This window comes from Grosmannia clavigera (assembly GCF_000143105.1).
Source record: "Grosmannia clavigera kw1407 unplaced genomic scaffold GCSC_173, whole genome shotgun sequence".
Lineage (NCBI taxonomy): Eukaryota > Fungi > Ascomycota > Sordariomycetes > Ophiostomatales > Ophiostomataceae > Leptographium > Leptographium clavigerum.
In genome coordinates this window covers 1,672,718-1,694,381 of record NW_014040765.1, presented here as the reverse complement: position 1 = coordinate 1,694,381, position 21,664 = coordinate 1,672,718, and the positions used below count along the sequence as shown (strand labels likewise).

At 53.7% G+C, this 21,664-nt stretch overlaps 4 protein-coding genes across 4 annotated transcripts; 3 read left to right on the top strand and 1 right to left on the bottom strand.

The window, feature by feature from the left end:
• Window positions 1-207: 207 nt before the first annotated feature.
• On the top strand, window positions 208-2,935 carry CMQ_7570 (uncharacterized protein; the record flags this gene model as incomplete). The annotated part of the gene is made up of 5 exons (XM_014314575.1): window positions 208-249; window positions 315-740; window positions 816-890; window positions 2,080-2,522; window positions 2,701-2,935. 5 exons carry the CDS (start codon window positions 208-210, stop codon window positions 2,933-2,935), a joined length of 1,221 nt encoding a protein of 406 aa, XP_014170050.1.
• A 2,045-nt stretch (window positions 2,936-4,980) lies between these two features.
• CMQ_7422 (uncharacterized protein) lies at window positions 4,981-6,306 on the bottom strand (the record flags this gene model as incomplete). Its single annotated transcript, XM_014314427.1, has 1 exon — window positions 4,981-6,306. The coding sequence occupies one exon, from the start codon at window positions 6,304-6,306 to the stop codon at window positions 4,981-4,983; it is 1,326 nt and encodes a 441-aa protein (XP_014169902.1).
• Window positions 6,307-10,166: 3,860 nt separating this feature from the next.
• On the top strand, window positions 10,167-10,559 carry CMQ_7537 (uncharacterized protein; the record flags this gene model as incomplete). The annotated part of the gene is made up of 1 exon (XM_014314542.1): window positions 10,167-10,559. One exon carries the CDS (start codon window positions 10,167-10,169, stop codon window positions 10,557-10,559), a length of 393 nt encoding a protein of 130 aa, XP_014170017.1.
• Window positions 10,560-17,290: 6,731 nt separating this feature from the next.
• CMQ_7691 (FAD dependent oxidoreductase superfamily) lies at window positions 17,291-19,979 on the top strand (the record flags this gene model as incomplete). The annotated part of the gene is made up of 4 exons (XM_014314696.1): window positions 17,291-18,777; window positions 19,001-19,281; window positions 19,453-19,657; window positions 19,931-19,979. The coding sequence occupies 4 exons, from the start codon at window positions 17,291-17,293 to the stop codon at window positions 19,977-19,979; spliced, it is 2,022 nt and encodes a 673-aa protein (XP_014170171.1).
• Window positions 19,980-21,664: the final 1,685 nt, after the last annotated feature.

Below are 21,664 nucleotides of genomic sequence, written 5' to 3'. Positions count from 1 at the left end.
TCTATCTCCACCATATGGAACCAATGTATCCCCAAGCTTTCCCGAGTGGGAGCCACGCCCTTGAAAATCACAGCATAGATTCCCGAAACCTTTACAACCAACCCAGAGAGCTACGCCACTATCAGGACCAGAATAATAGCCATCATCAGGGACATCCCCACGGGGGCTATCAGTATAGCTTTTATGGCCAGAGTGGCCAGAGTCAATATGGTCGCTATAGTGGTGGCCACGACAGCTAGAGTCATGGTCGTGGCCCCAGTCGTGGAAGACCTTTGGACGGCTACAATGCTGACCAGCCATCAAGATACCTTCAGCATGGACATGTCCCTCTCGACAACCGCCAAAGATACCAAGCAGGCTTGCCGCTCATCGCGACAAACCGCTACCGTAGCAACCAGTGCCTAGGAAATTACCGAATTCGACCCAGGGGGCTGGACGAACCTGAGAGGTGGGCTGAGACAGAGAGATTGTCGAAAACCTATGTCCAGCTACCGCCCGAGCCAGCTGGGCAGACCGAGAAACCTGAGCAGCTCGAGCAGCCCACGCAGACTAGCCAGTTGGGGGAAGTCGAGGAATCCCAGTCTGCCAGTGACGCTGCCCCGGTTACAGCTTCCATTACGGAGGACCCATTCAAGAAGTATCTTGACAAGATCTTGAAGCGAGTGCACGGGAAGAGGCGCCGTGAACTCAGCCCCACCAGTGGAGGAGCAGGGTCGCGGCGGCCGGACGTGTTCTCAGCAGTATGAACCCCTGTTAATCACACCCGCGGAGAAGATATGGACACTTTGAAAGTGCTTGCTAAATTGTAGAAACAGACCATCTGCCAAGAGGACAGCTATATGCACAGCGACACCGATTCTGACTTGGACCACCGGTCGGTCGTCTCGACGGTATGTCTCTTGTTTCGGTCTCCCAAAGTAGAAAGAGAAGTTGACTGATACTGACATGTGTTTAGCCAGCCTCATGGAGCCATGCCGTCATATGATCAAACCGCCCAAGAGAAGGGAGTCGCTCCATCCGACTAACGACGCCTGCAGAGACGTTTGGAAGGCCGTAGTGGCGAACCTTTTTGGGAAACTTTGAAGAAACTCAGACCAAGATATTTGTCCTTCCTACTTCGCAAAGGAAGAAAGAGCGTCGGCGCGAATGGGCATATGAGGGGCTAGAGAGGTTAGTGGGCATAATTATGCGGAAGGGCCGGGCATTGTTCTTCTAGTCATATTCTGTGTTCTTTCTATTCTTGATGTAAATGAGGGATGCCGTCGTTGGTGAGATGCAATACCAGGCCAAAAGAATCAGATTGCACCAGGCTAGATGCAAGTACAGAGTAAGATACAGCCAATGGCTGTTGTGATCAGATACAGGTAGCACTACGCACTGCTGAAAGCCGTTGTGTTTTGCGCACTGGCCACGTTTCCAGCCACGGGGCCAGCACAAACTAGCCCAAAAATAGCCCATCGGAAGAGGAGTGAGAGCAAGGCGATGTGCATGTATGCGTGCCCGGTCCCTTTGTCAGACAGCCTCGACAGCTTAGTGTTTCTAGAAGGGGTACGATTTTTTACGAAGTGCTGTGTATCTTACGAGCAACGGCCGGTCTCCCGTATTCGTCAGCCGGATCAGTGCGACCGTTTAGAATATACATAGCAAGATACATTGCGTCTTAAAACCACGCCCCTCTTCCCCTCCTTCTGTTTGCGGACTCAACCTGCACTGATGGCATGTAGCTCTGATTGGACCGTCGAGGTGTGACGGCGTGGCTGCACGTCTTAAGCGCCGGGCAGGTTCTTCGCTCTTCGTTCTCGTCCGGATGCGCTGGGTCATACATAGTAGCTGTGCCCGATGTGACAGTGACGAGGACGGCGGGTGTGTGAGGCAGAGGATCAGATGGCCAGGCTGAGTCACCTGAAAGAGGCTAATCATCGCACGAGCAGTCGACCATGTAGCAGCCCGACGGATGAAAGCAAATTTGCTTGCAAAGGCCAAAGGCTTGAAGCAGAACGAGGACGGGACATTGCTGGCGATGCTTGGGGAGGGGGAGGGGGAGGGGGGAACCGTTTGTTTTCCTGCATTAGCCGTCAGATTTCTCCACCGTCAGACTGGGAAGATGACGGGCTGATCCAAGCGATTCTGCCTCCCATCCGGCCCGCGGCTCTCAGCTCAGAGGGGAACTGGAACCGATCAGATAGGGCCTCTCCGACCGGCACAGCAATCAGGCCGTTCGATTCGGCGGAAAGACAGCCGAGCGATGCAGGGCGACGAGCCAACGACGGCGGTGCGGCCGAAAGGAGGGATCATGAACATGTCGTGCTCTTTGTTCCCGGCGGAAAGAGACAGCGCTCGAGCACAAGACGAGTCCATGAACAGGCTGCAGCAGAGGACCCGGCTCGCTCAGAGACCGAGGGCCAGACCGAGAACAACTGGACAATGGCAAGAGGCCGCGAATGGTGGCCGCACAGACTGCCGACACTGCACCGGATTGCCTGCTTCGGGGGCGGGGAGGGGTGCTGCAGGTGGCCAGCCCTGTAAGCGAGAGCCCTATTGCGAAGATATGGGTACTGACGTCGCTGCGACCCCTCTCAACCGCTGCTCCACCCGCTGCACTAACACCTCTACTACCACTAACACCACTAACACCACTACAGCCATCACCACACCACCCGCTGTCCACTAACCACACCACACTGTTCCGCACACCCTCAGCTTGCCGGGCGGCTCGGCTGTCACAGCGGTCGGCCAGTGGTATCTTTATGTACGCGCGCAGGCAGCGATGATGCTTTGCGTTCTATACCGAGTCCGAGTTGTGCACATTCCCCAATGCCTCGCCAGAGACACGGAGCCGCATCGCAGCGCATGCGATCTCGACATGGGAGCGGATGGCAAGAGCCGACAGAGGCCTACCCTAGAGAGGCACCCCAGAGCGGCCATTTCGCTGTGATTTTTCCACAGCCATGCCATGTATCCCATGTAGCCGTCCTTGTAGCTCTCGGTGCTGCCCAATGCCTTCTCCTCTTCTCCCATCTGACACCACGGCCCAACTGCCCCTCAACGGCACAAAACCCGCCATTGAGCCGAGCAGTCGTACTCTGTACATTGCTGCATTTAAATTGAGATAGAAAAAAAGGGGGAAAAGAAGGGAAAAGGCCCGGCTTCCCTCATGCCGTCACCTGTTGTCGCGCCAATTCAACGTGACAAGAGGAGCAGCAGACAAATCATGCAGAGGGCGACCACATTGTTCTACCGATCACCATATCGTCTCCCGCTGGGTATTGCTTTTGTTCTTCGGCTGCAATGGCCGCAAGACGACGATCATACTCCGCAGACTCAACTTCGGCATAGCGCGGCATGCAACAAAAGCAAGACGAGGAATACAGGGAGAAAAATTAGCGCGCGCGCACAAGCGTCACATGCACCCGAAACGAGGATACTTACCTGCGCAAAGGCGTGCCTTTATGAACAGGAAGGGGGAAAATAACACGCCAAAGTGCACGAAATGCACTAAAGCAACCCGCCGAGAAAATCAACAGCTGCAGAGCGGTCCGTCTTCCGTCTTCCGCCCCGACGTTAGTGCATTGATACAGCGACGTCCACTGGCCGTGCTATGCAAAAACCACGCCATCACCTTGTCTGCTTTACCTTCAACAGGATAGTCAATGAAGCTGCTGCAGATGCGGCTGGGAGGGGGCCTTGTGCACAGGAGCACGCTTATTTGCCTACAGGCCCGTTGTTGCGACATTTTTCTTTTCTTTCTTTTTCCACGGCTGTGCGTAAACTATGCAGCTCTGCCGCGTTAGGGCTTTGTCTCACCATCCCTGGCAACACCGAGGCTTTTTCTTGGATTTTCTCGCTTCTTCATACTCGTCGTATATTCTTCACATTCTACCGAGCACACATTCCTCGCTCACAAAGTCATACTCCATGCCCATACTCCGTACACAGTAGTCTTCCACTAATAAAAAGATTAAAATCCAATTCCCTCCCGTCCTGTCTAATAAACTAGTATTGAGAACCCGACCTGACAGTGTAAAGGAATGGGGTATATCCGACATCCGACCTGCGACACAAACGAAATGAAAACCGTTCCGAACCAGGGTAGCTAGACTCTTATAGACGAAACGATGAGTGCGCCCTGTATGCCAACCCAAAAAGAGGCTTTTCCAGAACAGAATGAAGAAAGTGCGGAGACGCCCAGCGATGTCCAACATGAAAACATGAAAAAACCAACAATATCCAAAACCAGAACCGAAAAAAAAAAAAAAAAAAAAAAAACTTCAAACCCCGAAGAAAAAAAACTTTCTGTATCCCACACAAACCGGCCCCCGAGAGGGGACCGGCAAGCCTTGTTCGTAAAGACTTTTTCGTCCGCACCTGTATTAAATAACAGACATGAAATCTAACAAATTAAAATAAAACCCATATTCCTTCTACTCTGTGCACGCTCACAATTCAAAATCCAAACTTTTGGAGAATCCGTTATTTCTGCCGCCCGTCCATCCAATGCACAGTAGTCCCACCAATATTACAAAATCTTATCAGCCGTGCGTCGTCAGGCTTGGTCGTATTGCTTCTGGCTCGGCAATTCGGTCCAGTATGTGGAAGACGAGAGAGAAAGGAGAAAGTGGGGAGGCTGACGTGAAAATCCAAATTCGCTTGCCACGGAAACCGGAATGCAGGCATCTCGTTAAAAAGATATAAGCCCGGCAACGTTGCCGTTACCATCAGGCGACGTGGTGTTATACCATCCAGATCTAAGTTTTCCGGGGCATAAAGGGGGGGGAGGGTGGAAAAGAAAACAAGAACTCCTTGGAGTTTTGGTCATCCGTGGCGTGGAAATAATGCCTCTGGAAAATCCAAAATATAATACACTGTGGGTTGTAAATTTCAACCAATGTTGGTCGTAGTTTTCGTTTTTTTTGTTCGGTACCGTCGTTCGATGCCAAGTGGACCGGAGGAGTCCCGGAGAATCCAAATCCAATCCATGTCCTATTTGGTGGGCTGACGGATAATGTCCTCGCAATTTGCATCGAAGCGGAGATTCCAGAGCCGAACGGACTGCATGAAGCGCTCTGTCTTCTCCAGCTCTCGCTCCCGACCGAACAGAGTCTCAACAAATTCAATGCCGGCGTTCTTGCCCAGCTGCGTCTTCTCCCGCTTTCCCGTGCGCAGCATGGGCTGTTCACAGGTCTTGAGCAGCTTGCGGAGCTTGTCCGTTAGACGCTCACCAGAAAGGATGAAATCCTCGAGCATCTCGCGGTTCTCCTTGGTGCGGACACGGCACATGACCTCATCAGCACGCTTGATCTTGCCAGCGAGCTGAATCAGCAGCAGCCACATCTCGCCAGCCACCTCAGCGATTGGCGACGACGGGCCGTGGTGGTAAGTGGTCCAGTCGTAGATCCACTTACCCAGCGAGTTCGCATCGAACACACTCCCCAGCAGCATGATGGGTTCCTCCGAAGGGTCCCAGTTCTTGAGAGAATAGCCTGCTGGGATGTGGTGCTTCTTAGCGTCGGCCTCGGTTGCCTTCTGAGGTGCAGGCGATGCCGAGCCACCCGATTTCTTGGACGACGCCATCGTCGCCGGCGGAGGTGGCTGGTGAGAGCTCGAAGGCCGCGCGGTAGCGGAACGCTGAGGGATTGGCATGGTCGTGGAGGAGCGGCGCGAGTGCCCGGTGGGTGTGGTATGGCGGGTGTCGGAAGTCGGCTCATGATAGCGAGGCGACTCGAACCCGGCGCGAAGGTCCTTTTCCACGAAACCGTAACCGCCCTGTGGGTAGTATTGGTGGTTAGTCCGGTACGGGCCTGAGTAGTTGTAGTCGTCACCGAGATAGTGACTCTTCTGCTTCCTCGGTCTTGAACGCGCAGGCAACACGTAAGTGATGCCGTCGATCTCGATGAGTTCGTCCTCGTCGGATTCCCCAATGGAGTCTGAGGCCCGATAGTAGGAGAATGAAGAGCTGCGTCGCTCACGCCCGGGGGCGTTGGGACTCGACCACGACGTTTGTCTCCGTGTCGGGCGCGAAGAACTCACATTGGCTGTGGCGTAGTGGCCATCGCTTGTGTACCGCGGAGAGAAGGTTGGCGGCCGCGACGATGGACTGGTGTTGAACTCGTGAAAGCCAGTGCCACTGGAGCTCATGTGCCGGAAGTGTGCGCGGGTCGCCGGTCGCTGCTGCTGCTGCTGGGCGTAGTAGTAGGCCGGCCCGCGGGGCGAAGGCGTCGGCGATGGGCTGATATAGTCTTTCTTTTCGTAGTAATAGTCGGCAGTGGCGGCAGGCGTCGCCGCGTAAGGGGAGTAGGAGGCATTCATGATGGGATGTTTATTCGACGAGCGGCTTGCGTAGGCCGGATCGTCTCTGTAAATTGTTTGTTTTTGTGAAGATCTCTGTTTTGGTTTGGGAGACAAGAAAAGTAGAGGAATGATATTTGACAGAGTAGACGTGGAGCGATGCCGTCGTCGTCCAGTCGGAGTAGTCGTGGTGGCGGTTGTAGTCGTGGCCGTGGCCGTCGATGCGGTCACGGTCGCGATCGCAGAATGGGAAGGGCGGCGCCTGTGTCGTGACGCTGCAGGTGTTGGAGATGACGCCAGTCACCTTGGTATGTAGTCGGTAGAGGGGGAGAGAGAGAGCCGACTGCTGTTGGAGTACATGTCAAGGTTTGTGGCGATACAAGGAAGATGCTCCTCTTCGGCGCAAGAGACAAAAATTGGTCATCAAGGTTGACCAGGACGTCGTGCTCTAAGAAGTTCTGGAAGGGACTAGACAGTCCGACTGGTCCAGGACAGTGGAATTGGGTATATTATAAGCGAAGACGAGACGATCGAGCTTGGCCGATGAAGGGTCAGGAAGCGCAGAAAGGTTTTATGCGTTGTTGGCGAAAAGCCAAGTGGTATCAAAAGGGAAAGCCCAAGAAATGCAGAAGGTTGGGTGGGTTAGGCCCGTATGTATACTAATACTTCCAACGTCTGTACGTGTTTTTTTTTTTTTTTTTTCCTCTGTAAACCGACGACAGGGGGTTGAACAGGGGGGGGGGGTCAGAGAAAAACAGGGTGGCATAAGAGCAGGAAAGGTACGGGAAGCATGTATTTGGGCTCAGGCAAAAGTGTCAAAATGGAGGGGGGGGTGGCAATAACGTAGAAGTACCTTTTGGTCCCTCTTTTCTTATTAGTCACACCTTGCAGGCCGTGGGGCGCAATGTGCAGTCTTGGCGCAGCCACACTACTCGTAGTAATTCCTGTGGGAAGGATGGCACTGTCCTTCCGCACAAGTGGTCGGTATTATGGTATTTTATTATTTGGCACCGTATTCGTACTCCGTATTGGTTGCTTCTTCTGTGCAGGTTAAATCCAGTCGAGGCCTAACAGCCTGTCAGGTCGGCCGAGCCGGATGCTCAGCTCGTGTTGGTTGCGGCGTAGGACGATGGAATCGACGAGATTCGTTGGAGTCGATGGGATATGATAGGAGTCCTCACTCGGTCAGAGCGAATGGCCGGCTTAGATTGCGGTCGTCGCACGACAGGCGTACGAACAGGGCGAGCACCGCTGTCTCTTGTGGCTGCTCTTGTTTCTTAGCCTTCGTTCCGAGGGAGCCAACAAGACGTACGACGTAGTCTTCGCTCGTCTTGGTTGCGTCAAGGGAACTGTTCCGGTCTGGCCGAGGTGTCTTGAAAGCGGGTCTCTGTTAGGAATACGATGGCAACACGAATTTCCGCAAGCTGGATTGTGGGTGTTGGCCGAAATTTCGCGACTGGGATACGTGCTTGCGCAGAAGGGAGCACTGGTAGATCGATGGCCATGAGGTACGAATATTCCCTGGAACCAATTTACCAATATCCCTGTAAGCGAGATTGTGGATTTCTGCCGCTCATAGAAATTGGCAGTTGCTTCCGGTGAGAGCTTTCCAGTTCATGCTTCTTCTGCCGTTCTCCAGGACGTCCCGTCCGCTAAAGCCAAAGGTCGAGTGGGCCGCTGGCCTGAAGGAGTAACAGAAGATGCGAGACCACTTGCCGTCTGCAGAGGTCCGCCTCAATATGTAGCGTGCGATGCAATTTTGTGGAAAGATGCGCACGCAAACAAGGTACCGCCGCGGCTCTTCGGTCGGCCGTTGTCTGCTGTTCGGGAATGGTCGGTTCGTGTTTCGTCGTGCAAGCCCCTCGTCGTAAGTAGCTGCCTGGATAGCTGCCTGCGAATGTTGTATTCGCCGGCTGGCCCGTTGACTGCTGCCTGCTGCCTGTTATCTGCCGGTGTGGGAGTGCGACAGGAACCAATTGATGTTTGTAAGTGACAGAAATGATCATCAGGGGTCAGTACAAGCGCAAATATATGTACCTCGTGCTCAGGCGGCGAATGGATGACGAACACTGCGAGGGCAAGGCGTTTGGGTTCGTACGAGTACACATCATGATGGGGTAAGCCAACGACGCGCATTCTCGCGATACATAAAGAAGTCGGAACGATATGAGTCGTGCAGGCCGGGAATTGCAGTCACGAAGCCAATGGCAATAGCCCCGAGGCTGCGAAAGCCGACGTCACGTCTTTCTGCCTGCCTATTACTGCCAATTCGCCACTGCTATCATCTCGTGAAGAGCATGGGGGAGCATTGCTCCTTCCGGTTCTAGACCTTGGCCTACTACGGTACTCGTACTCCGTACAGGCTGCCGTTTACGCCCCCTGTGATTCGGCGAAATCATCTCTGTCCTTCTCTTCTACTCGTACAGCGTATCTCGGTTTGTGCTCAGGCCAGTCACTCCTTAAATTGCCGCTGAGCAAATTCGCGGAGCTCTCTGCTGCCCGTGCAATTGGATCATGCTGTGGCCACACGCCATACACAAGTGTCCCGAACGTGGATAGCGGGTGCAAACGTCTCCTCCCAGATTATCTGTCGTTACACTTTCTCCTTGGGCGGTTCTTATTACATAGTATGCCGACGCAGGTGCAGGGATCGCTGAAGGTCGTCATGCAGCCAGCCAGAGTCGAGGAAGTGATCGATCCGTTCGCAAGGTTCAGTGGAGGTGTTCGACCCACGCACTAAAAAGCGGGAGTGGCAGGCAGGACACTAAAGTAAAGCAATATGCAGCCACCACGAGGCATCAGAGCCCATCTGCTAAGATGCTTGTGACCGTCCCTTTCTGGGGTACTCGTATACGTAAGACGTATATTTTAATTTGGAGACAAGGAAAGAGGTTGACCGAACGAAACAGCCAGTCGCACGTGTGCTGACGAAAGATCGAATGGGATTGGTCAGCAAGTCTTCCAATCAGGTCGCCGAAATGTCTGGCCTCGTTTACAAGATGCCGTGCACGGCGACGGTGCGGCGATGGCATCGGACGGCGATCGTTGAACGCGCCCAGACGAGCACAAACATGAGCACATGAGTGCACAAACGCACGAGTAACGCACGAGTACACGAGCTGACACCATCCACAGCCAGACCAGGTGTTCGTCATCCATCAACCCGCAAAACAAAACAAAAGAATGCACCAAAGGCAGAGCAACAAAAGTACATTGGCAAGCAGGCTTACGGAGTAGGCGCATCCGCTTCCCAATGACAGGCAACAAATGGGAGGGGCTCCATGCTGCTTTGCACGGACTCTTGGGAAGCCCACTCCAAATCGATCTGGGCGCTCTGTCCATCTAAGGCGGTGTGTGATTCGCTGCTGCAAGCACTCACGGGCCGCTCGTTATTACTAGCGCACCATCATTCCGCTGCGGCTGTCCTTACTGGTGGCTTTGACACAGCCTCTGGCTGGCATGCTGGGGCATCAATGTCTTGCATCATGAAGTTCACGACGCATGTGTCCGTGTCCCGTGTATTACAGCCACGCAAATTCGCAAATGGGATTGCCACCAACACAGCAAACAGTAAGCGTTTCCATTGCACAGCAGGTACTCCGTACAGCTCCGGGACCTGAATGTGGCAGCAAGGCGAGCTGCGGCTGGACGCCGGGCCTTTTGGGCCCGGCCAACTTTTCTTGTGGCCGGCCAGCCTCTGTCTAGCATGGGGAGTGCCGTGTTGGCTGGCTGGGCCTGAACGCGCAGTCACGGAGAGACATGCATGACTGATGCGAGACAAAGACACTGCAAGCAAGACACAAGCCGGTGTGCTTTGATTCAGCTTGATCAACATTAGTGTGTTTCTCTTTTTCAGCCTCCCTACGGAGTGATCCCCACTGATGCAACCCGGTGATACTTGTATCTCGTACGATATGGGTCTCGGCTTGCAATATGTACTCATACTCCGTACGTCGTACTTTTCGGACGAGGTCGAGTTGGACGGCTTGCTAGCGCCAACACTGACAGAGTGGGAGAACGAGGAGCCCTTTTGCGCAAGCTACTGCGCGCCGTCTCTTCCTGCCCCGGATCCGTCTGCCGCCGTTCGGACGGGAAAAGGCGCTGTTGCAAGTTATTACGGGACTTTTCATTCATACCGGGTAGTCTCGCGGACCGCTTCTCCCATCGACGCTACAGAGTACGAGCAAGATACAGAATCGGTCTGCAGAGTGTCGGTGAGCGGCAGTGAGACACACGCCCGTCGAAGCCGCCGCAGTAGCACGATGAAGGCGTAGACGACAGTACGGAGTAGGAAATATGGAACAGAAAGCAACAGAGCAAGTATCTTAGCTACATTGTAGCATTTCCTTAATCATTTTTGTTGTTAGCGTGGCGTTGGCTACTCCGTATGTCCAAACCCCTTGGACCCCTAGCTTAGCGGTAATTATAGTGGGTCCCAATCGGTCCTGCGACAGAACCCAACGTTTTTCTAAATTGTTATGCCTTGCGAAATGGAAGGGGTGGGATCGGTAGCTCTGCGGTGGCTCTCGTGAATTGGACTTCTCGTCCTGTATTCCAGAAGCGTAGAAATACAGACACATGGACAGATCTGGCCAAGAAATAGCCGTGTCTTGTGCCATGTTGTCATCGTCTTTATAGGCACATCTCGGATCATTGCTTCTGTCCCGTATTCTTTGCTTTTTTATCCTTGGACAAAACCCTTGTTGGCAAGCATGCGTGCTCCTTTCATTTGGCTCACCGTGAAAATTTTTCTTGCCCTATCCCCCCCCTTTTTTTTTCTTGCAACATCACACACAGGCCGCATGGCACGTCCACACCTCCCCTTTTTCTGTCAAAAACAAAACAGATTGTCCGTTTACGACGTAGTCTTCATTTCCAACCCGTAACGCAAATAAGAGGGGCTGTACCGAGATGGGGGAGGGGTGTGAAGGAAGAAAAAAGAGCCCGTCGCAAAGTACCTATCAAAAGCGGGACCCTCCTTTTGCTCTGGGTATGTACGGAGTATCTTACATAGTATGACGCACGACAACGGTGGCCGGCAGAAGAAAAGACGTACCGTAGTACTCCGTACTCGTACAGTTTAATCGGAGAAAGAGATGGAAGGGGAAGGAAGAGAAAAAGGAAATGGAATGAGCAGAGAATGCGCAAGAGATGGATAGGAAATGGGCGTGGATGACGGGGGGAAAGGCGAATTGTTTTGTCTTCCGCCGGCGTCCCATCCTTCATCTAGGCCAGTGACCGGTCAGCTGATTGGCCGGCCCAGCACATGGAAAAGCAGCCTTGTTATGCTCTGATGCCCTACGGATGACTGCTGCCACTCTATTTTGCTGCGTTGCGGTCCAATGCAAAGGTGAAAAGTGGAGAGGCCGAGCGAAGCAGGGCTGCTCACCGCAACCAGAAGCAAGGGAGAAGCCAGGTCCTGGAAAAGCTAAAAGGTCTCTTACACGGCCTGCTGCTCTGATTGGGTGTCTTTCTGGCCATCGCCACTGCGCGTGGGAGACGAGGGCCGGACGATTTCTCTCCTCCGCTACTCTGCCGCTGTGCTTTGCTGGCATTGCAAGAGACTACGGAGTACTATGTGAGTATATCGTGTGTGTACGGAGCATCACCTCGTAAAGGGAAAAAGAGCAGGGAGCAGTTGCGGCTGCGTCGCATTGCGGGCCCTGCTTTGGCCTTCTCCACCTGGCCTCTGTTTCTTGCACCTCCCGGCGAATACGCAAGAAGCCGAGAGAGCCAAACGCAGAACACGGTTGCGCTCAAGGTGCATATTCCACCCATTCGGACGCATACATACTACTGCTGCATGGACCCATCATGTACACTCCCTGTTGGGGCCGATGCTCGTACGAGCAGGTCCGCGGACTCCTTGCTCACCTTGAACAGTACTCGTCATAGTAGTCTGAAGCCGTCTGGAGCCGATGACGTTGAGGGCGCAGCACACAAAAAAAATACTTCCTTCAAAACCAAAATAGCAACCATGGCCACGCTTCCAGGGCCTTCTTGGCAGCAGTTGCCTTCTTCACCGTCTGTTTGCTTTGATCTTTTTTTCCTCACCGACTCGTCCATGTTCCGACAACGGGGGAGGCAAGAAGCAGAGCTGTGTAGGTCTGATTTTGGGTACTCTGTCTGCCAGCTGGCAGCTCCATGCACGAGCCATGAAGCTTGTAGGCCATTTTGGACACGGCCGCTCGCCTTTATCTTCTTCCCGGGCACGAGAGAGCCCAATTGTGCCTTTGCCGTCTGAATGACCTTGCTTATATTCTCGTTCTGGCATGTCAGGCAGTGAAGAGGCGAGACGCCCGCCGTCTTGCCGGCTCCAATAGCAAGACAGGGCCGCTTCTGAAGCCAGCACTTGTTGATAACGACAGAGACGACAACACCCCCAATTTGCCCACTTCTGGTGGCTCATCCGGCAGGGCGGATGCCAACAGGAATGGTGCCTGGCCCCTGCGCCGAGTGAGAGTGAGAGAGAGAATATAAGAGAATGAGAGAAACGCTGGCCAGCCCATCCGAGCAGGCCGGGAGCTGCATCATGACAGCAGTCGTGCGGCCTCCCGGACCGGATGCGAGTGAGGCCATAGCCGGACGTGCATGCTGCATTGATACGTCGGACCCTCGCTCTCAGGGCCATGTAGCCACCTCTTTTTGTCTGTTCGCAGGAGGCGCGAATAGGGCTCTCGCGCGCGCCGCTGCTGCTGCTGCTGCTGCATACGCCTTACACGAGCCCCGGCCTAGCCGTATCTCCAAGCACACCCCTCTCTGGGCCTGCCTGCCGCCCCCGCCCCGGCTCTCCGTACATCGGAGCTATGCCCCATCTGTTCGACGAGCAGAAGGCGTCACGACCCAACCGGGAAAGGCGAGAGGATAGGCGATGCCCGGTCGCGTGCGCTCTCGACCGGGTGGGCCATTGATCGGCTGGCTCGCGGTGACTGCCCGGCAAAAGAAACAGACCAGGCAGACGGGCGCCTTGTTTCTCGTTTCAGAAATTGCCTCTGTGACTGATGGAAGTTGCGTCGAGAAGAGGACCAGGTTTTCTGCGAGACCTGGCTCCCCAACAAGTCGACTTACACGAAAAGCGAGCTATGCTTGGGCTGCTGTTGTGGCTGAGCTCTCCACGTGATCGTTGGGCTGTCATGCAGCAGCCTCCCCCATCGGATGGGCCCGCCAACCCAACGCAAGGCGTAGCCGCTGGCCGTTATCGCTAACAGCAGCGCTCCAGCTTCCACCGAATTCCAGCCAGCTTTCCACCGACATATTCTGACAAATTTTCGCTGTCGTGCACTCGACACTCTGCCTTTGCCTTCCCCCTGTACTTGTATCGTACATGCATAGCAGCAGAGTTGATGGGTAATTTGAAACCCGAGATGTAAGATACTTGCGGTCAGAGACGTGGGAAGGGTGTCAATCTAGTGACTAAATTTCTCATACTCTTACATACGGAGGATGTTTGTAATCTCTCCCTTCTGGTCGATACCGGCTGACCGACTGCACGTTTGAAGCGGTCGCAACATGCAGTCGGGGCACTACCTTTCAAAGGCAAATTCACCAGCCGCCTGTGGGATACGTCGCGCACGTACCCCTTGCTTATTCTGCCTTGCTTGCTTTTCACGGATGGTAGAGAAGCTTTCCGATCTCTCATCTCGGTACAAGGGGTGTACTTCCTGTCAACGGTGACTCACTCGGCGCACGTCGTCAAATCTGGCACGTCTTCTGTCTAATATTGGCTACGGCGTTAGACTGCAATTCTCTTTCGCTCCAGTCGCCCAATTCTGTCTGGGCTGTGATGTCAATTTTTGCCACGCATCCCCCCCTCTTTCGCTCTACCTAGTATTAGGGGAGACAGGCAGACCAGAGTGCTAACATACATTTCCAAAGAAACTCAATTTGCCCCCACCCCTTGTCGTCTGCGCCATGTACCTTATCTTTTCATTTCTTCTTTCATTGCAACTCGGACATCTTCCGCAGGCAGCAGCCAAAAAAGAGGCAATAAATGTAAAAACGAAGGCGAGTTAAAAGGGGGCGGGACAAGGACTGGTGACTAGTATTCATGGCTGCCGTTCAGGTAGGAATGTATTGGCTGTGAATATTTTATCTGCCCAGCCAGTAGGCGCCTCCATCAGGCGGCTTGATGACTCCTTCTGCACAGCTCCCAGCCACGCGCTGCTTATTGGCTTAAATCGATTCCTGCGCGTGGCGCATCCAGCCTTTGGCATCGCTGTTTCAACCTGAGCCGCGTTCCCTCATGCAATCTCTGACACACTCCTGTATCTACCAGGTGCGAGGCAGCAATCCGTTCTATGTCGTCGATCGGCAGCACGAACAGCGGCTTTGCTGTGACTCCGTCTGACGTGGTAGACTAATTTGCCCAGATTAGGCATTTTCATGTTACGGTCGGCTGACCACTCATCTTATACATGCGCATATCAGAGAAGATATTGTGGCTGTCGCTTCCTAGTGGAACAGAAAATGTGATTTGATGCTACAACCCCTTCTGAGCTACAAGAAAGCGCCGTCGAAAGCCCTTTTTTTTTTTTATTTTTTTTTGTTTTTAAATGGCTTAGCATCAGGTTGGGGTAGTTGGTGACCATGACTGGATAACGAAGATTCACCAACTTGATCCTAAATCTTAGTCCGATGTTCCGCTGGGACAGGGAATTGCTCTAGTTGCGAAGATGACTGAAATCATAGGACTGACACCCGTGAACAGCATGTGGTGGATTTAGAATTATGACGAGGTGTGCCACACTCGGAAAGGCGCAGGAAGTTGTGCTCACGGGATACATAGTAGTAGAAAATCAAAACCTAGCCTCGTAAGATAACACTAGCATTACGTGCAACCTGAAAATATGATATGTAAGATTTGAATTTTATTCAATCCCGAACACAGAAAATGACCGCGTCATTTGGAAGCCGGCTTTGCTTCCATGCTGTTGTTTTTAAGACGCAGGATTGAATAGCTGTTTCTTCTACACTGCCGAAGATCGTTGTGAAAAGAAGTTGGCACAAGTATAATACTTTTTCAAGTAGAAACATCTCCATTCTGAACGCCGAGACCGTACTGCTGATTTTTTGGTTGATTACGGCGGCATTTTCCCGTAACACATGCATCCTCTGTACAATACGGAGTATATCAAAGGCACAACTGCGAAGTAGACATATCATAGCGAGGCATTGGCTGGCTGGGCCGTTGTGGAAATTACTGAGGCAATGTGTAATCACTTAATGAGATCATGCTGCCTGTCTTGTAAAATATGCTTCCGAGCCAATTACTTTCTCATCAACGTGGGCAAGCAGGGAACACACGTACATAGGCTCATACACATTTCACCCCTGGCATGTATCTATAGGTGCGCCAGAAGTATGGGCGTCGATAGGGCCGAACAAAGCCATTGAAGAGTTTTTTGGCATTGGAAGATGTCGAGGTCATGACAACAGCGACAATACCGAATTGAATTTGTGAAATCTTACCTTTGGGAGACAGTCGATCCAAGACACCATAACCTTTCCAAAAACATACTTGCTTAACTTGGAAAGCATGACCGAAGAGTTGCACGGAGACTTTACAGACACAAGTTGGCAGCAGAATGTCTAAAACTTCTCTACCTTTGTTTCCATATAAGACGGATTAGGAAATCAGGACACAAATAGGCAGCAGAGAAGGACTGGAAAATAAGAACATAAACTGAAAGTCACGTCATTTTGCTGGCTTCTCCCCGCAGACATGCACCTAACACATTTTATACAGAACTCTCTCTTTAGTTGTTTTGGATTCTTTTAACCGAATGGTGTGCTTGAAGCGCCGAGGCGCCTTTTGAAAATATATGGGTAGTATTCACCAATTCACCACCGGTTTTGTGAGAAACTTGACCAGCTGCGGGTAACAAGGTAGATTATGACACAATATTGATTCAGTTAAAGCAGAAGCAAAGGGGGTGTGTCAAAGCCCTGTCCAGCGGTCTCTGATTCAATGCTAGATAAATAAAAAGCAGAGACAATTTTCGGGTGGGAAAGTGCACGGCACTGATGCAGAAAATTCCTCTCGGGCAATATTTCAACAAGACGTTACTTACTTCTCGCACACTGAGAGGTTTCAACGCACTGAAGATCTGACAGAAATAGTACTCCTTCAGCACATATCAAACCAGTTGAGGGATAGTTGCCAGAGCCGCTGGTAGTCTTGCTAACCGGCTTGGTTACCAAAAGACGCAGCAGGTACCTCGTTGGATACTGGATTTTAATCAAGCAACAAGAAAACTAGGACTGATGACGGAGGAGATATTCTAAGGGGCTTTAGAGACCAGTACAAGTCAGAACTGGAGGTGGAAGGTGCTTTGTGGGAGCTCTTTCCTTTTAGGGGACGAAATGAGGGGAAGATCTGGGGGTGGGGGGGTTATTCCATAGGACAGTACAGCAATTTGCAACTGGAGATTCCCATTCTCGCAGACGAAAGCTAAAATCACCGACACACAGAAGCACTGGTTTATTAGCCATATTCATAACGCTGAAACAATATACGTTCCTTACGATTGACGCCAACAAGTCTAATAGCATATGCAATTCCGATAACAATTTTCTAGCCTAAGCGAACCAGCGAGTTCGTACTGGCATCCCAAGTTTATTCTAGGAATTTATTACGATACGATTTGCAAATTGCCTGCATGAGAGAAGGCAAGATACCTGCTCGATGACTACGATGTGCAGACGCTATCAACAAACCTGAGTTGTATGTGGACCCTCTGTGAAACGCTTCAAACAGTGGCCTCTACGAAGCGGTCGACTGTTATTAGATACAATTATTGGGGACGCATCGTAGTACGGTCGGAACGATGTTTGCACAGGCGCCAATCAGTTGAGGTTGAGTGTGACACTATGTAGCTTGTGCTGCCGATGTTGCCGACCAGATAAGGGAAGACAAGCGATTGGTCTGACCAAGATAAGCAGGAAACAGAACGTTGGAGTAAGACGCAGAGACTCAACGAAGGGCACAAACGATAAAAGCCTAGCGATGGACGAGAGAGCTCGAATTCCAGTGACGCTGCCGCGTGACGGTCCAACGAAGCCATTCTGGCAGGACCCGCCGGACGCAGCCATTGCGGACCTGCAGTCGACGCCAGAGCTGCCGAAGTCGGTTGACATTGTGATCGTGGGTAGTGGCATCACAGGGACATCGATTGCATGGCACCTGATGGGAGAGAAAGAAGTTGGGACCGGGAAAGGATTCCCCTCGATCCTTATGTTAGAGGCACGACAGGCTTGCTCTGGGGCGACGGGCCGCAACGGCGGGCACACCAAGGCAGCATCGTACCGGTCATTTCTGGACCACGCAGAAAAGCACGGAATGGGGACAGCGGTGCAGATTGCGCAGCTGGAGCTGGACGGGATCAGGGCGGTGCATGCGATGGCAACGGGTGAGGGTGGTATGGCGCCCATTGCGTGCGACGCGTTGGCCTGCGAGACGGTCGACATCATCTATGACCCGGCACAGTGGACGACGGCACAGAAGGCGGTAGCAGCGATGCGGGCAGCGCTGCCAGAGGGCGACGCGGTGGCGGACTACACACTGTACAACCGCGAGGAGGCGCTGGCGGCATTTCCGTGCAGCGACGACGGCGTGGCAACGCCCATCTGCGGTGCTGTTCGCTATGCAGCCGGCAGTGTGTCGGCATACCGGCTGGTGGTGGGCGTGCTGAAGCGCTGTCTGGCCGGCGGGCTGAACCTGCAGACGCACACGCCGGCTCTGAAGCTGGAGCGGACAGAGACTGACCTCTGGAGCGTGCAGACGGCTCGGGGCACTGTCACGGCTCGCCATGTCGTGGTGGCCACCAACGGCTACTCGGCCTTTCTGATGCCGCGGCTGCAGGGCGTGGTGGTACCGCTGCGTGGACAGATCACGATGCATCGGCCAGGGGCTGCGATGCCGGGTGGCGGCAGCCTCGAGACAACGTACAGCTTCATCTACGCGGACGGCTACGAGTACATGATTACGCGACCGCCGGGATCGGTCCATGCGGGCGACATGGTCATCGGCGGCGGTCTCAAGTTTGCGGGAGGCCACAAGGACAAGAGCAGGCTCGGTCTCTGCGAATACGGCACGACCGACGACACGACGCTGAATCCGGCCGTGTCGGCGTACCTGCGCGAGACGCCCGTGCGGTATTTTGGCGGGCGTGACGGCTACTGGGGCGACGACCACGTGGACGGCCGCCTGCGCGCCGAATGGACCGGCATCATGGGCTACACGCCGGACGGGCTTCCGCTGGTGGGCGCCATGCCACCGTCGGAGCAGGGTGCCAGCGACGGGCTCTGGCTGTGCTGTGCATTCCAGGGCCACGGCATGGTGTTCTCGTGGCTGTGTGGCCGGGCGGCTGCGACCATGGTGCAGGGCCGCGACGATGCCGAGCTGCGTCGCTGGTTTCCCGACTGTTTTCGTGTGCGGGAGGAGCGACTGAAGCATGGCTTTGTCGGAAGGTTGCATGTGTCGGCGAAGACGGAGTAGGTGGCAGGACGAGAGGACGACGACGACGACGACGAAGACGAGGGAAGAGGACGGAGATGACTGAAGACAAACACACAAACACACGAGCACACGAACAAGAAGTAAAGATTAGACAAGACAAGAACAACAACGAGAACGACAACAAGACGTGAACAATTACTGAATAAAAATGCACACCGATCCGGAGACTTTCGACTCTGAAAGAGAATACTCTGACAGAGAATCGAAACAGCAAACCTTGGACAGCCGCACCAAATACCCACCAGCATGGGTAGACATAACAGGCGACCGCCGCCGGGGTGGACGATCTGCTGGGATTTTGCGGGACAGCGAGGCGGTGAGCTCTGCCGCCCCAGGCGCCCGGTCCACCCCGTCAGGCAGCCTGCAGGGCGGCGGTTGGTCGTGCTACTCCCTCGGTGAGCGGATGGCCAGGGCAGCAGGCCTCGATGTGAGATATCACCTCGTGTTCTCTGGTAGCGACGGCTGTGCACCTAACTATTGTAAATTAGCCGGCTGGGGCGTTGCACTTCTCTGTACGATTGCATGGCTGCTTTGTGTGATTGTGCAGAGTATGATGGCACGATATGACTGCACGACTGCACGACTGCACGACTGCACCTGCATGTCTGCACGACTTCTCTCTCCACGACTCCGTCCACGACTCCCCATAGACAATAGGCCGACTGCACGACACGATGGCAAAGACAAGTTGCCGGAGCTTCGCATCCGCTCGGCGATGAACCAAAGCAGCAGTGCTAATTTCACGACTTCTCCACAGTGGACCGACGCTATTTTCCAGGCTGCCAGCCCACCGGTAGCGCTCCAGACCCCCGGAACAATTGCCCTAAAACGGCAACCGGCATTGGCGGCTAGCACGTTATGCGCTCGGCCGGCCCCCCTAAAAATAGGTTGAAAGCAAACCTGGACGCGAAGGCTCCTTGGGAGAGGGGGGGGCTCACCCGCCTTTTCTATTGAATGCGAACAGACCCAGCAGACTGGTTTGGAAAGCTGGATGACTTGCAGCCATTGGTGCACGACAGCCAGCAAGCTCGTTGCTTAATCTTGTCCGGGGATTTTTTATATATATATTTTTGCGGTTGCCGCTGGCAAGGGCCAAAACATAACCCTTTCTCGATTTTGCAACGGAAGTCGCGTGTTCCTCTTTGGGAAGGCCGCTGGCGCTCTGAACCGCGGCTGACATTCCTGTAACTACTAAGGTAAACTCCGTACATTTGAGACATAATAGTATGTAGAGTACGGAGTACACTTTGCCCTTTCTCCTGAGCTCATCGGCCGAGCTCTTAACCGAAGGATGCAGGATATACGTATTTCCGGAGCGTTTCTTCCCAAGGGGAGGATCGACCCGCCCGATTTCATGCGAGCCAATGGCAGCAAGAGAGAAATGCATAATAGAAGCAATTAAGGGGGGCAAGAAGGAGACAGACGGGTTTTGCCATTGTGGGATGGGTACGTCCTGACGGCGAGAAGCGATGTGTGCCGCGAGAAGCGAGAGCAATAAACGAGACACAGCTGCACAAAGCAGACGTAACGGGCGTCCTGGCTTTGTGAGAGGGTTACATTCTGTTGGAAAATTTCGATCCCCCCACCCTTTTTCTCTTTTCTCTTTTCTCTTTCCTCCTTTCTCCCTGCTCTCTCTCGTTGTCTTTAGCCTCAGTAAGCCAGGCAGCTGCAGCTACGCCGGGACACTGCAGGCACGGGCAGACATAGTTTGAACGCGCTGCTGGGACACGAATCCGTGGCGCGACGACAGGACGACCCGCCAGCTGGCAGCCGCGGATTTGTTCTTTCCTCTGGCCAGGTTTCATTGGCCGTGCCGGTGAACTGGGTGCTACGGAGAAGTATGTACGCTACAATGTACTTTTGTACACACCTAGTACATGCGACATACAGTCGCAGTGGTGCTAGCATGCCCTGACGACATGTAGGGGAAAAAAGGGTGTTGATTAAGGCTCGGGAAGCCAAAAGGCCATAGCGTCGCATCGGGGCGGAGGGACGAGCGAGGACAAGGAGAGAGTGACAGGGGGGCAGCGCTAACTGTCGTGTTTCGTTTCCTTCTCTGCGCCGGATTCTCGGGTCATCCACCCTGCTGGGACGTGATGTGATATCTCGGTTTCGCTTCTTTCTTTCCTTGTCTCCCTTTTGCTGAGCCATGTATGACTCTGTCTGCTGGTCGCGTTGACTGGCCTTTTCTCATTTCGCCTCGTCTCGCCTCGTTTCCAAACACTCCCCGTTTCCCATCCCGTCGGCCATCTGCTGCTCACCTCCCTTAGCGACACTTCTTTCCCCAGATCCCGGCTGTCCACTGCCGGCTTGGCTCTATTGCCTTAATTTCCAGTCCCAGGTTCCTGGGCCCTTACCTAGGTGGCCTGCTCACGCCCATTGTTTCCCGTTTCGAGTGTCCTCCCCCTCGCTCTGTCTGGCTCTCTCTCGCCCTCGGCCCATTCACCATACGAGCATTACATACACCGCTTCTCCTTTCTTTATTCCTTCCTCGTTCTCTCTCGTCAGGAACCCCCAACCCGAAACGCCTGCTGTGGGGTTTCCCAGAGTACGACGTACGGCGAAACCGTGGAGCTCGCTGAAAGGCCCTCGATCCCGGGTTCACATCCCCCCCCCAAACCTCTCTGCTTTCTGCTCTAGCCTCCTGGCCACCTTTTTCTCTGATACCGTCCACGTCGGCCGTCAGCTGGCTCGGTCCTGCATGCGGCACTGCATAGGCCCCCCTCTGTCCTAGAAACCCCCACCCCCTAGTTATCGGTCTGTCGGACGTGTTGTAGGCTGGATTTTCAACTGAGTTCATCTCCGTGCCGCCTCTGCTGGGCGGCTTTATATTGTTGTCCGTGCGTATTCCTTTTCTTAATT